Consider the following 13204-nt stretch of genomic DNA (forward strand, 5'->3'; position numbering starts at 1 on the left):
AATATAAAAATAAAATTTATTAATAAAAAAATTAAATTAAAAAATAAAAATAAATAAATAAATCTTTAAAAAAAATGACATATGTCTAAACATATCACTATTGCAGTAACAAAAGTAAATCTCTCCATCTCCATTACTATATTAAACTCATAAGCCCTATTAATGCTTTGAATTTATTTATTAAATTTCCAATTTAACTTGGAAAATTTTTGCTAATCTTTAACTTCTCAATTTCTGCTAAGGCAATATTGAATCTAAATGTTAACCATTTCTAAATTCTTTGAATATTTTCATAGAGTCAAATGCTTTTTATCAGATGTTTGTAAACTCTGATTTCTGATGTGCCACTTCTGTCTTCACAGTGCTGCTTATAACACATCAGATAGCTGGCTTTCCTGTATTACAAACCTTCGTGGCATTTTCCATTCAACTAGAGACTCCCTTGGGCAGCTGGATTTATCTACAACTAATCTAAAATTCTCTCTTCAATCAGGTATCCCAGCCAAACAGAGCTCTCAGACTTCTGCATCAGGGGGAAAATTTTGAGGAAATATTTTCAAAACACATTTAGCTCTCATTGGCCCTCCTGTAATTCAGGAGAACCTTTCCTTGTATTTTGAAAAGTGATTGTCTTACACAGTGTTTTTCAAAGTGACTCTAAATGGAATCTCATTTGTTTCTCCCCCAGAAATTAAAAAAGTTATCAAAATAATTATCCAACCATATGAAGAATTTTATACCCAGTTTGGTTTCTATGCTTTAATAAAAGCAAAATAATAAAATATCAGACAAGAAAATCCCAGAGTGACATAAAAACACAGTACAAGTACATAAGTAATCCTACATAAAAAAAGAATCGGGGGCCTCCTTGGTGGCGCAAGGAGTTAAGCACAACACAGACTGTGAAGTTATCCACAGACTCTGCAGCATGAGTTCAATCCCCAGCCGGCCAGGGAGCTACCCACATAGCGCAGCAGACCTCTCCTGTCTTGCCCGCTGCTCCCTTCAGCAGTGTACTTCAGTCAATCTGCCTGTTCTACTCACCACTCTGTCTCTGGTGAACCCTCTCACCTCCCGCACCTCTGGCCTGTACCCCAGCTCTTGTATGCATAAATAAATCTTAAAAAAAAAAATTGGATGTTCCAGCTTAGGAGAATGTGATCCAAATGAAAAGGAAACTAAATGTTAAGAATTACCAAAACTCAGAATATCCTAACCCTGAGTAATGCTTTGGCCATTGATGAGGTGGTTTCTGAACTCCAAATTTAAACCATTAGCTATTCATTGGCTATCTAATCAGCTAGCACCATGTCAGGGGAAGCATGGCGTCAAGAGAGATTTAGGTGAGCTGGGAATGATGAGCAGGGAGCCAGCGCTCAGGAGCATGTGGTCCATACGGTGGAACAATATCATATCTTCTACAAACCATCCCTGACAGCGCTGGGGGAGCATGTAAGCAGGGATGGTTACATACACACACACACACACACACACACACACACACACACAGAGCTCTCATTTCAACTCCACTACCTTCCACCCTTGGTTTCCCATCTCCAATTGAGATGATAGGTCACCTAACACTCTAAGCATATCCTATGACAACCTCCTTCTGGAAAAACTACCTAGGTGTTTGTGAGAAGTGATTGTGAAAAACATTATTAGTTCATTTTCAAAAACAAAATTCTCCTTGATATTAGATAATTAGTAAGAGATAAACACACTCTAAAACTATTTCTCCTCAAAACTTTCCCCCTGATACAGTTTCAGTCATACAGGTTTATATGGGAAGATACAGTCCAGGGAGAGTTTTAATAAGGTTTTCCTGAACAAACTTGATAGTATATCCAATAGGAGAAATTTGAAGTTTCAAATCCCAGCTCTACCTTTTAATAGCTGTGTGACTGTGGGCAAGTTACTATGTCCTCACCTGTGAAGTTTTGTTAAACTTAAAAAAAAAAGAACTTTTAAAAAAAAATTAATAAATTAATGATGTACCTATGTTGAGACTGTTATGGTTGTTTTGGTTATTAGGAAGATTAAAAGGTAGTGTATTTAAAGCACTGTGTCCAGGGGCTAGAATTAGTAAATATAATCTGTAAATATAAGCTATTATGTTTGACCTCTATAGATCCCAACAGAGAGCCTGGCATTTAGACAGTACTCAGCAAATTTTTGTTGGAAGAAAAACGCATTCATTTACATTTTGCCTCATTTCTTATTTAGTGATAAAACCCCTTGCAAAAGTAAAGATATGCCAGATAATGTTAAGTGCCATGTATGTGCTAATTTAACTATTTCAGCAACCTGTCTTACCGAAAAGAAACTGACACAAAGGAAGGGTAAGCAGCCTGTCCTTGGTCACACAACCAGCATATGCTAGAGCAGGGATTCAATCACAGGCACTGCCCTTGGTATCTGAACTGACAGTATACTAGTCCGCAATGGTAGATAACATAAAACTAGAACAAACTAAGAAGAGGAGTTTGAAAACAAGCAGATTTTCAACAGAAGAACTTTGAAAAACCTTTAAGTTGGGTACCTGTTCTAGTGTAGCATTATGGTGGGCAACATTTTTAAATTCATCCCAAAATAATTTTTTTAGCTTGTCTATTTCCATATGTAGGTTGGCCCGCTCTTTTTCTATCCACCCATCAAATTCTTTCCTAGTTTCTCTTTCCCTAGCTTCTCTTTCCCTCTGACGAACAAACTCTGCTTCCTGCAAATAAAAACAAAAACAACAGAATTATTAACTCCATCTTAAGGCAAATGTTTACTGAGAACTTGCAAGGGCCCCTCATCCATGCAAGTGACTATGGAAATCCAAAGAACATTGCCCCCATTACTTGAACTTGGAAGGGGTCAAGTCTTATCTGAACTGTAAAGTCACTTGAGAATAGGGTTCACATCATTGTAATGTTTATATTCCTCAGGATGCCTGCATAGTTGATGCTTAAAAAATGCATGCTAAGGAAATAAATGATAAATATAAATAACTGAAGGAATGAGCGAGACAAGTTTATGTATATTTATTCTACAAATGCTTGCTCAATACCTCCTCTGGGCTGGATCTAGAGCTTTCAGGACCCGATCTTTCTCCTCAAAAAGCTAACAGTGTAGTGTAAGAAGTTAAAATTCAGGTTCAAATGCCCTCAGAGGGTACTGAATAATGCAGAAAATTACAAGTCTCTGCTCTTCTTTTGACAAAATAATTGAATTTTCCTTTCCAGATTGCCTAAAATTATTTGTCACAAGAAGATGCCACTCTAACTCTGACTCCCAGCTGTGGGAAGCCACTAGAAATTTTGGCCCTGTGGGATACATGATGGGTCTCCAAAGCCTCCTGACATTTCCTTTCCATGTCCACCTGGCACTGCCGCCGTCTCTCAGCTTCCTTCTGGGCCTCTAGTTCCCCTTGGGTCAATTTCAGCTTGGTCCGCAACTCTTCTAACTGGTCCTCCAAAGGATGTCCCTGCTTCTTCAGTTTTCCTGCTCAGTCCAAGTAAAGAGAGGGGGATTCATTTGAGTTAAAATCAGTGGAGTATAATTCCTCACCGATGCAGTCACACCACAGTCTGAGACCAGCTTTGCCACTTTCATTGTACATTCACTTCAGCCAGTGATAGAAACCTCCTTGACCCTCGGTTTCCCTAATGGAGCTAATAATCATACATAACTCAGAAGATTGTTGTAGAATAAAATATGAAATTGCAAAGTGCTTAGCATCAGGGCTGGCACGATAGCTTAATAAATGGGAACAATTATTGCCTAAAATAACTATGCTGACAGCACCGACATAGTGAATACAAAATTACTAGAATAACAGCAAAATGCCAAGTAGTATGTACACACTGATCACTATACATATCACTAATATGTAGATATGTATATCTACATATCCTGGCATCTGAGAGGCACTTACTATAATGAAAATAATTGTAATTTTAGGATCACTTTTTTCAATAATATAGTATAACAAATGTATAACTTTAAATTTCAAGAAAGAAAAGGCAACATGCATGTTTTAATCAAGGTTGCTTTCAGCATATACTTTAAATTTGTTTAAGTTAAAATAAAGACTTGGAATGAATTATAAAAGAACATTCGAAACTACATACTAATAAAGCAAAAGTTAAGAGTAAATGAAAAAATCACCAATCATGCTTTAATATTTGTTACCTTTTAAAAGTGATTATTGGGTAGATGGTACTGTTCTTAAAACTCTAAGTCTTTCTTTAAAGAGAAATGAGTTTTGTCAGATTGAGCCCTCTAGAAACAAGTGATTTTTAGATTCAGTAGAAAAGTGATTTAAGGTGAATGTGGTACGGAGAGCTGGGGTGTCTGAGAACAAAAGGTCATGACCATTAAAGTGACAAAGGTTGCCTAAGAATATGTTTCCTCTCCCTACAACACTTTACATTAAGGGGATAACAAGGAATATGCACAAAGATTTACATACAAGAATATTAATCATCAACTTTTATAATAGGAATACTTCTTAGTAACCCATACAAATTATAAAATAATTCAATTGTGAAATAAATTATGATAGCCACCTGATGAAATACTACCCAGTCATTAAAAACCATGTTTTCAAAGATGATATTGATATTGGAAAATGTGATCTACTCTAAATTGAAAATAAGCAGTAGTCAAAACTGCATACTATATGATTACATAAGTACACAGAATAATGACAGGGAATTAACCAAAATATGAACTACTATTGATAGTCTCAATGGTTTTTATTTTCTCTTTTCCACCCTCCTGATTTTAAATTATCTATATCAAAGGCATTTTTCACCAATTTTTTGTTGTGGTAAAATACATATAACATAAATTTACCATCTTACCCATTTTTAAGTGTACAAGTTAGTGACATTATATTCATATAATGGTGTGCAACAGTCACTGCCATCTACTACCTCTATAACTCTTTTCATCTTATAAAACAGAAACTCTATACCCATTAAATAATTAACTCCCTATTCCTCCTACCTCCAGACCCTGGAACCACCATTCTACTTTCTGTTCCTATGAATCTGACTACTCTAAATACCTCAGATAAGTGAAATCACACAATATTTGTCCTTTTATGACTGACATTTCACTTAGCGTAATATCCTTAAGGTTCATCCATGTTGTAGTGTGTGTCAGAATTTTTTTCCTTTTTAAGGCTGCAAAATATTCCCTCATAGATGTATTTTCATATCCATTCATCTGTCAAAGGACACTTGGGTTGCTTCCACACCCCTTAATTACTATGAATAATGCTGCTATAAATATAGATATAGAAATATCTCTTCAAAGATGTGTATTTTTATCAGAAAAAAAATTTAAGAGGTAGGAAAATTTGTTTTTCTTTAGCAGCCTCCAATATAAGATGAAGAAGTCAAAATATAGTAAATGCACAGTACCTAAGTAAATGGCCCTGCTTTAAAAATCTTAAGTCTGTGGGGTAGGAGTAAAGGATGGAGGGGTCCAAAGAACTGTGGTAGAGGGCTACTGGTACTCTGGTGGTTGATGATGGGTGTAGTGTGGTATTTGCATTTTAAGTGTGACCCCAATGGAATACTATTTAGCAGTCAAAAAAGAAACACATGCCATTTGCAGCAATGTGGATGGATCTGGAAGGGATTATGCTCAGTGAAATGAATCAGAAGGAAAAAGGAAAATATTGGATAGTTTCACTTACAGTAGGACTATAGGAGAACAAAGCAAGGGATCAGGAAAAACAAAACTAGCAGGCAAAAGATAAATCAGAGACATTCAGCAGGGGAGAGGGAGGGAAGGGGATCAGAACAGGGGAGTGAAGAGCACAAGAGACTATGGTGATGGTTCTCTTGGTGGTGGGAATTCTATGGGGATTACACCTGGGAGAATAACAATGTAAAAAAAAAAATACATCTGTAAATAAAAAAAATCCAAGTTTTAAAATTACTTTAAAAAGTGTGAACTTGTGTTGCTAAAACATTCGCTGTGTTGTAAACCAATATTGCCTCAAAAAATTATAATAATAATTTTAAATAAATAAATGAAACAGTCTGTTCTTTGAAAAGGAAGTTAAAATGAAGGAAATTTTTTAATCTTCATCTATTGGAATTTTTATTCTTATTTTATGTTTTAACAGCTATTTCTTAGTGAACCTCAAAATAATGTACTTAAAAGTATGCAGATCTCTTTTATGGGAAAAACATGTTCCCTTGCAACTCATTTTGGAAGTTGAAACAATAAGATTAAAGTGATGAAGCCATGATAAGTACATGTACATAAAGAAGCCAAAAAATCAATCTGACTGTTCATTAACCTCCGGAAGCTCACTCATAATGTTGTAGAGCAACCCCGATACAAAACGGGGTGCCTGACTGTGGGTCCTCACCCGCGCGCTTAAAAGGACTTATCAATGCTCTACTGCAGGCACACGTGAAAGGTTAATAAAAGGTTTATTTACAAGGGAAGGGGAAAATGAGGAAATGTACAGCTCTGGGAGAAAAGTGGGAGACAAAGTTTTAAATGAGTCCTACCCGATCCGCCGATCAGGAATCCCAAAATGGCTCTCTGAGAGCTGGCCGCCAGCCAGGAGCCGTGAAGCCAGGAGGCGAGTGATCACGAACCAGAGAGCCAGCCCAAGGCCCACGTGTTTGGTTTTTTATATCCAACCTGGCTGCCCAACTCCACCCTCAGGTCCCAGCCACCCTCCCTTGGTGGTAATGGGATTTGTCTTTCCCAGAGTCTTGATGGCTTTTGTCTGGAATGGGGGTGGAGTACACAGAGCCTGTATAGGATTAACTCAGGACATCACTTCCCCCTAACAATTATTAACATCAGACAACAGTACATTTGCAGAAGACTGAGAGGTGGGGGTCCTTCAAGGCCACTAAGTCTTACCACTCCATTCACAGCGAAGTCCACTAAGACTGATAGTGGGAGGTGCTGATCATGGTCACAATAGAAAAGACCAAAGCTAAGATTGGAACTACCTGTGTTACAACCAGCCCGTCTGCCCTTATGAGATGCCCCCCACTGCCATAGTAGATGGTGGTACCATCCCATCCTCAACTAAATGACAAGGTTCTGAGGCTAGATTTGGTGGTGTATGTGTTCCTCCCCCCACCCAGTGAACCAGCCCAAGTCCTTCTACCATCCCAGGAGGGCCCCAGAATGCCAACCAGACTTACCAGCTTCTGCCATGTTCCCATGCCTGCGCTGGATATGGCTCCAGAGAAAGGTGGAATTCATGAATATCTTGTCACACAGGTGACACTAGACAGAGGCAAGTAGTGGGAAGAGCAGGATTAGGTCATCTGAGTCAGCCTAGGATTATCCCTATATCAAAACTCCCATTCCTTTGGGGTCCCTAGACTGGTTCAGAAATGAAGGGTTTGATTTACTGAGTAAGGTAGTGACTTCAAACCCTTCCCTCCTGTTCCTTCCCCCCCGCCCCCCCCTCCCCCCGGCCAAAAAAAATATTCTGCACGTTAGAATCACTTAGAGAGCTTTAAATACAACCAATGCTCTTGGAGAACTGTGAACACTATCTGATGACCCCAAGGGATTTTTGTTGGTTCCTTAGGTATGCTAATGATATTGTGTTTATGTCTTAAAGTGGGAGTCCTTGCCTTCTAGAGACACATTCTGAAATATTTACAGATAAAATCATATGACTTGTATGCTACAAAATACTCCAAAAGTGAGGGATGTAAGTAGGGGGAAAAGTAAACAACACTGGCCATGAGTTGATAACTATTGGACTAAACAGTGTACAGATGAAGGCTCATTGCATTACTCCATTTTTTTATATGTTGGAAAATTCCAGTAATTAAAAGCTTATTTTTTTTTTAAATACCAATGTCCAGGTCCCACCCCAGAGTTGAGAACCACCGGAGCAGAGGATTACAGCTAATAACATCTGTAATCTCACTTGCCTCTCCTTGGGCATTTCAGACACTGCCAATCTATCACATCATCTTTGCACTGTAGAACTTTAAAATTTTTCCAACACGGCTCTGCAAGCTGCTATTTCTAGTCAACTAGAGTAAAAGGGAAGATTATTTACTATTTTGCACAGAAGCAAATATGACAGAAATTGTCAGTTGCCCCCTAAAATCCATTTTATTTATTTTCTTTCATAAGAGAAACCCTGATGCTTCTGCTGACCTGGAGACCAGTGAGAATAAACACTATTTTGCCCCAGTATCCCTTATAACCAGTGAGGCGATGCAACTAAATTTTGGCCAATGACATGTAAGCAGAAGTGGTACATGCAAATTCTGGAAGGTTTCATTAGAGAAAGCCATGACATTCTTCATCCTCCCTCCTTCTGCTGAATCAAATGTAGACCTGCGAGACGGAACTCAGGCAGCACCTCCATGCAAACACATCCTTCATGCACACACCTGCCACACTTGCACAATCTCCACACACACATTCTGCAGCATCTGATTAGATGCTCTTAGCATCTCTGGCCATGAGAAGCATCTCTAAAATCTTTTCCTAACCAGTGAGAATGGTCTGCAACCACCTTGGGGCCCAGGGCAGTAGTGCTGTCCACATGGCCCAGTGGCTAGATGCACAGCCCTCCCATTGTCCCCACCCTGCAGAGATTCCTCACCATGTGGTAGTTGTGGGCGCCTGTTTGTAGGAGCATCTGCTGTAAAGTATTAATCATCTTGTGGCGTCGGCGACACTCCTCCCGCATTCCCTTCAGTTCATCAGTCTGGCGGTCCAGCTCCTTCTGGCCACGCTCCTGCTGACCCACACTGACCTGCAGCTGTGCCTCCAGCTTGGTAATGTTGGTGTTCAGGCACTCCTGGCAGTACACCAGATACTCAATGATGAGCTGTGCCAGGCGCAGCACCTTGAGTAGCGCTGGGTCCACAGGATGCCCACAGCGTCTGCATGCCTCCCGGTCGAAGTTGCAGAAGGTGATACCAGCAATGTTTTCCTGCAAGGTGGCCAAGTCCAGGTCCCGTATCACACGGTCCACATCCACAGCACTAATGCGTCTCCAGTCCACAGTCTCACAACGAGGCTGGAACTTGAAAGCAGGGGATATATAGAGTCCAGAAAGGGGGCTTCTGGAGCCCTCAGCAGTAATAAACTGCATGGGTGGGGGAAGCCCTGGGATAACTACTAGGGAAGGGTGCCACAAAGGCCACGGCAGCAGGCAAAGGAACTGAGAGAGAACCTGGAAAGTGAGAAAAATCTCCAAGTTAGGCAAGGTTCATGTGACTGCATGTACTGCTCATCTGGCCCACCAGAGTCTAAGTGGGGTGAGGTGGGGTAGGGTGAATTATGCAGCAGCTCTAGCAAGAGCTATGGCCAGAGCTGTGGAAAGGAAGGGTGCAGGCTTACAATCACACTGAGCAAAACATTCAGAGCCTCGTTCTTGGGAAAGTCTCTCCATATCTGTAAGCCTCATCTATATATTTGGGAATAATGGGAGCAGGCTCATGCTTTGGAAGGAATCAGGTGAAGCACCCAGCAAAATCCCTGGCACATTGACTCTCCCCTGATGCTCAAGTGCACTGCAAGACAGCCTGCCAGAGGTCTTTGTCAAGGAGGAGGTGTCAAATGTATAAGTGGGCCCTTCTGCAACCCTACATTGACCTCAGGCTAAAAATCAGTAACTTGCCATGAGTGGCAGAAATTCCTAAAGTCTGCCATACCACACGCTCTGTAGTTCAAGACTCTAGAGAACAGAGATGAGCTGAATTACATCTCCCAGTTTCCCTGCTTTCAGGTGTGATCACATATATATGATATCTCTAGCGGGATGTGAGTGAAATGATGTCCAGGTCTCTGCACTCAGGCAGTGCTCTATCCATGGTGTTCTTTTATTCAACCCTAATGTTTCATAAAAAGAGCTCCAGCTTGTTGTCAAAAGACTCAGATTTTACTCCCCACTTTCTTGGTAGACATAGAAGTTGTTATCTTTCTTTGAACAGTAATTTGACAGTAGCAATAGGAATTTAAAAATGAACATTCCACTACTAAGAATTATAATTTATCTACAGATAAATGGATACAAGTGTGCAAAGGTGCTTGGCAAAAACTCACTGTAGTATTGTTTGTAATAATGGAATACAAGAAAGCAAAGTACAAACTAGAATAGGGGATACAAATGGTATATCTATACAATGAAATACTATGCAGCTGTGGATAAGGCAAATGAGGCAAATCATAGCTACAAACAAAGCTAAACAACAGCCATAATAGAAATAGCACAGGTATTGTCCTGACACAAAGATACTCAATAAGCGATGTCTGCTATCATCATCATCATCTTCAATTCCCACAGTTTTGCTACCTTTCAATGTCAGAGACCTATGACTTCTGTGAATTGCAAATAGGAATTTAAAAATGAGCATTCCACTACTAAGAATTACCCTCTTACCCTCCTCTGGGTTCCCCAGAACACAGAGCACACCTTCCTTTGGTCACCTTCACCAAACTCTGGTCTGCGTTGGGGTGGCTATGCAATCTGCATCCATCCATCAACAAATGACCACTAAATTCCCACAAGTGCCAAGCACTGAGAGTGGCACTCAGTGTTAATGGTAACCCAGGCAACAAGCTCTTCCATCATAATGTAAGCAATTAACACTTCTAGAATCCTATGATGCTGCAAACATCTCATGTACTGACATAGAAAAATGATCACATATACATATTCCATTTCCATTTAAAGGGTATATTAATATAATCACATTTAATAATAACACAAGCACAACATGAAACTGAGATCTATCTATCTATATATCTGAATATACCTGTGTATGTATGTGTGTATATATATGGATACATATGTGTGTGTGTGTGTATATATATATATATATATATATATATTACAATGGCAATATTACAATGGCTGTCTATGAGGGAGGAAGACAATGGCGATATTAAATGGAGATAAATAAATGAATAGATATGCACAGGTATGAGAAGGATGGACAGACAGACATATACAGACAGGCCTTACACCATTGGTGATAATGACACACACATATATAAATACATACACATAAATAAATAATTTACATTTTTTCCACATATAATCATAAATAAAATTTACTAATTTATTCTTTTTGTATATTTTCACTATATATGTTATCTCAACAGCTTAGACTATTTCTAGAAACACAAACAAGCTGTTAGTAATGGTTACCATTGGGAAAAAGAAGTTATAGAACTTTATTCTCCACATTATGCTACTTCTGTACTATTCAAAGTTCTTTGCATCATCATCTATTACTTTCATCAAAATTTTTTAAAAAAATACAGTTTCTGCCCTTAGGAACTTAGATTCTGCCTAGGGCAACAAGACATACATGTGATCCTATTTAATTACATTCCTTTATATATGTGTGATTCAGACATTTTAGTCCAATAGGTCAGAGAAGAAAAAGGTTATTAACTTCCTGAAGGAAAAAGGTCTGGAGGAAACAGTAGGGCTGGGTTTGAAAAAGAAGGACAAGGCCCTTAAGAAAGGCCCTTTACCCAGCTGAGTCTATCTTCATCTGCGAAAGGCAGTGACGGGCAGGGACAGCCTGCCCTAGCTACACCCAGGGTGCAGTGCGACTTGTAGATGTAAGGGAAGGCATGCAGTAATAACACTGGCTGCAGTGCAGTGGGTGCCAGCTTCTGTGCCAGTCACAAACTCTAAATACAAACCTACAAGCAACTATTGCCATTCTCATTTTACAAACAAGGAAATTCATGTCTGGAGAGAATAAATAGCTTGCCTGGGGGGATAAGAATGCCAGAGTAGAAGTATAGTTGGAGGTGCATCTGGTCCAAATCTTGTGAACTATACAACATTGATCCTTAAGGCCATTTGTCTTAAAACTTTGCTTTCATCAGATCATCGCCCCTTATCCCTTAAGCTCATTCATTTGTTCACTCATTCCCCCATCCCACCGCCCCCCTCATTTACAGCCTGCCTACTTGGGCCAGGCCTGGTGGCTGGCATGAGGGCTACCAAGGAGTAGTAAGATCACATCCACCCCCACCAGGGAGCTCAGCATGGCTCCATTACAGGACAAGTCCAAACCCCTTAGCGTGGAATGCTACTGACCCACCTTCTCAGGCTAGATCCTATCTTCCCTGCCTCAGTTTCCTTTCCCCAAAACATTCTCCAAAATCAAAACCGTCTAGCCACAAGCACCTTACCACCACCAAGAGGAGAAGGTCAGTCAACTTCTACTAAAGGTGTCAAGCTATTAAAAAAAAAAAAAAAAAAGAGGAGGTAGGGGACATGATACTCACTATGCTGAGCTCCACATTGCAACAATATCACCAGAGCCTCAGAGACAATTGCCACAACAAGCTGTGCCTTAGAGCAACAGCAGGTTACCAGGCGTGCTAAATGTAACAGAACACCTGACTCCTGCCTGACCACAGACCAGGAGCTGGCCTGAGAACTCACTGATTAACTATTTAAGCTTTGGTCTCAGATGTTTGCCCACAGGCCTCCGTAATGATAACACCCAGAACGTTCTATCAGCAACTCTCTCAGTTCTCTCCCCATTTCTCTGAACACTCCTTCTCCGAACTCTATTTTTTTTTAAGATTTATTTATTTATTTATTTATTTATTTATTTATTTATTTATACAAGCACTGGGTACAGTCAGAAGTGCGGGAGGGTGAGAGAATTCACCAGAGTCAAAGGGGAGAGCAGAGCAGGCAGACTGACTGACGAAGCACACTGCTGAGGGGAGCAGCCCTCACCTGGTGGCCGGGGATCGAACCGGCGCTGCAGAGGCTGCGGGCAGCTTCTCAACTCAGCGCTCAACCACTGCACCACCAGGGAAGCCCCTTCTCTGAACTCTCTTTAACAGCTATATCCTTTATTTCTTAAGACAGAGCGCCAATACCCCATATATTATGCTGTTTGCTCACAACCTCAGCTAAGCCTCAGCCACTCCCCTATCTCTTTTTCTCTGGCCCATCCATCTCTTGGGGCCTGTAGACTGAGCCTTGCATTGTGATTACATCATAAATTACAGATGTAAGTTCCATCAAGACCAGGAAGATAGTGTTAATACAGGAAGCATGTCAAGGATAAGAGAAGCCACAGTGTAAGTTTAATGAAAAATAGCAACCGATTCCCCGTCTTGGGATCTAAGATATAATTAGGCAGCGACTCTCAAAGTTGGGTCCCAACAATATCATATTACCTGGAAACTCATCAGAAATGCAGAT

The 13204-nt window shown here is 40.0% G+C and overlaps 1 protein-coding gene across 1 annotated transcript in view; it reads right to left on the minus strand.

The window, feature by feature from the left end:
• Window positions 1-13204, minus strand: part of DZIP1L (DAZ interacting zinc finger protein 1 like) — a gene marked incomplete at both ends in the record, with an annotated part of 63061 nt that overhangs the window by 43823 nt on the left and 6034 nt on the right. The window contains 4 exons of the mRNA XM_084232605.1: window positions 2543-2719; window positions 3368-3492; window positions 7179-7263; window positions 8612-9187. Coding sequence (XP_084088731.1) covers window positions 2543-2719; window positions 3368-3492; window positions 7179-7263; window positions 8612-9187 — 963 coding nt within the window. The remainder of the gene's footprint in view (window positions 1-2542; window positions 2720-3367; window positions 3493-7178; window positions 7264-8611; window positions 9188-13204) is intronic.

Source organism: Talpa europaea, assembly GCF_964194135.1.
Source record: "Talpa europaea genome assembly, chromosome: 4".
NCBI classification, from domain to species: Eukaryota; Metazoa; Chordata; class Mammalia; order Eulipotyphla; family Talpidae; genus Talpa; species Talpa europaea.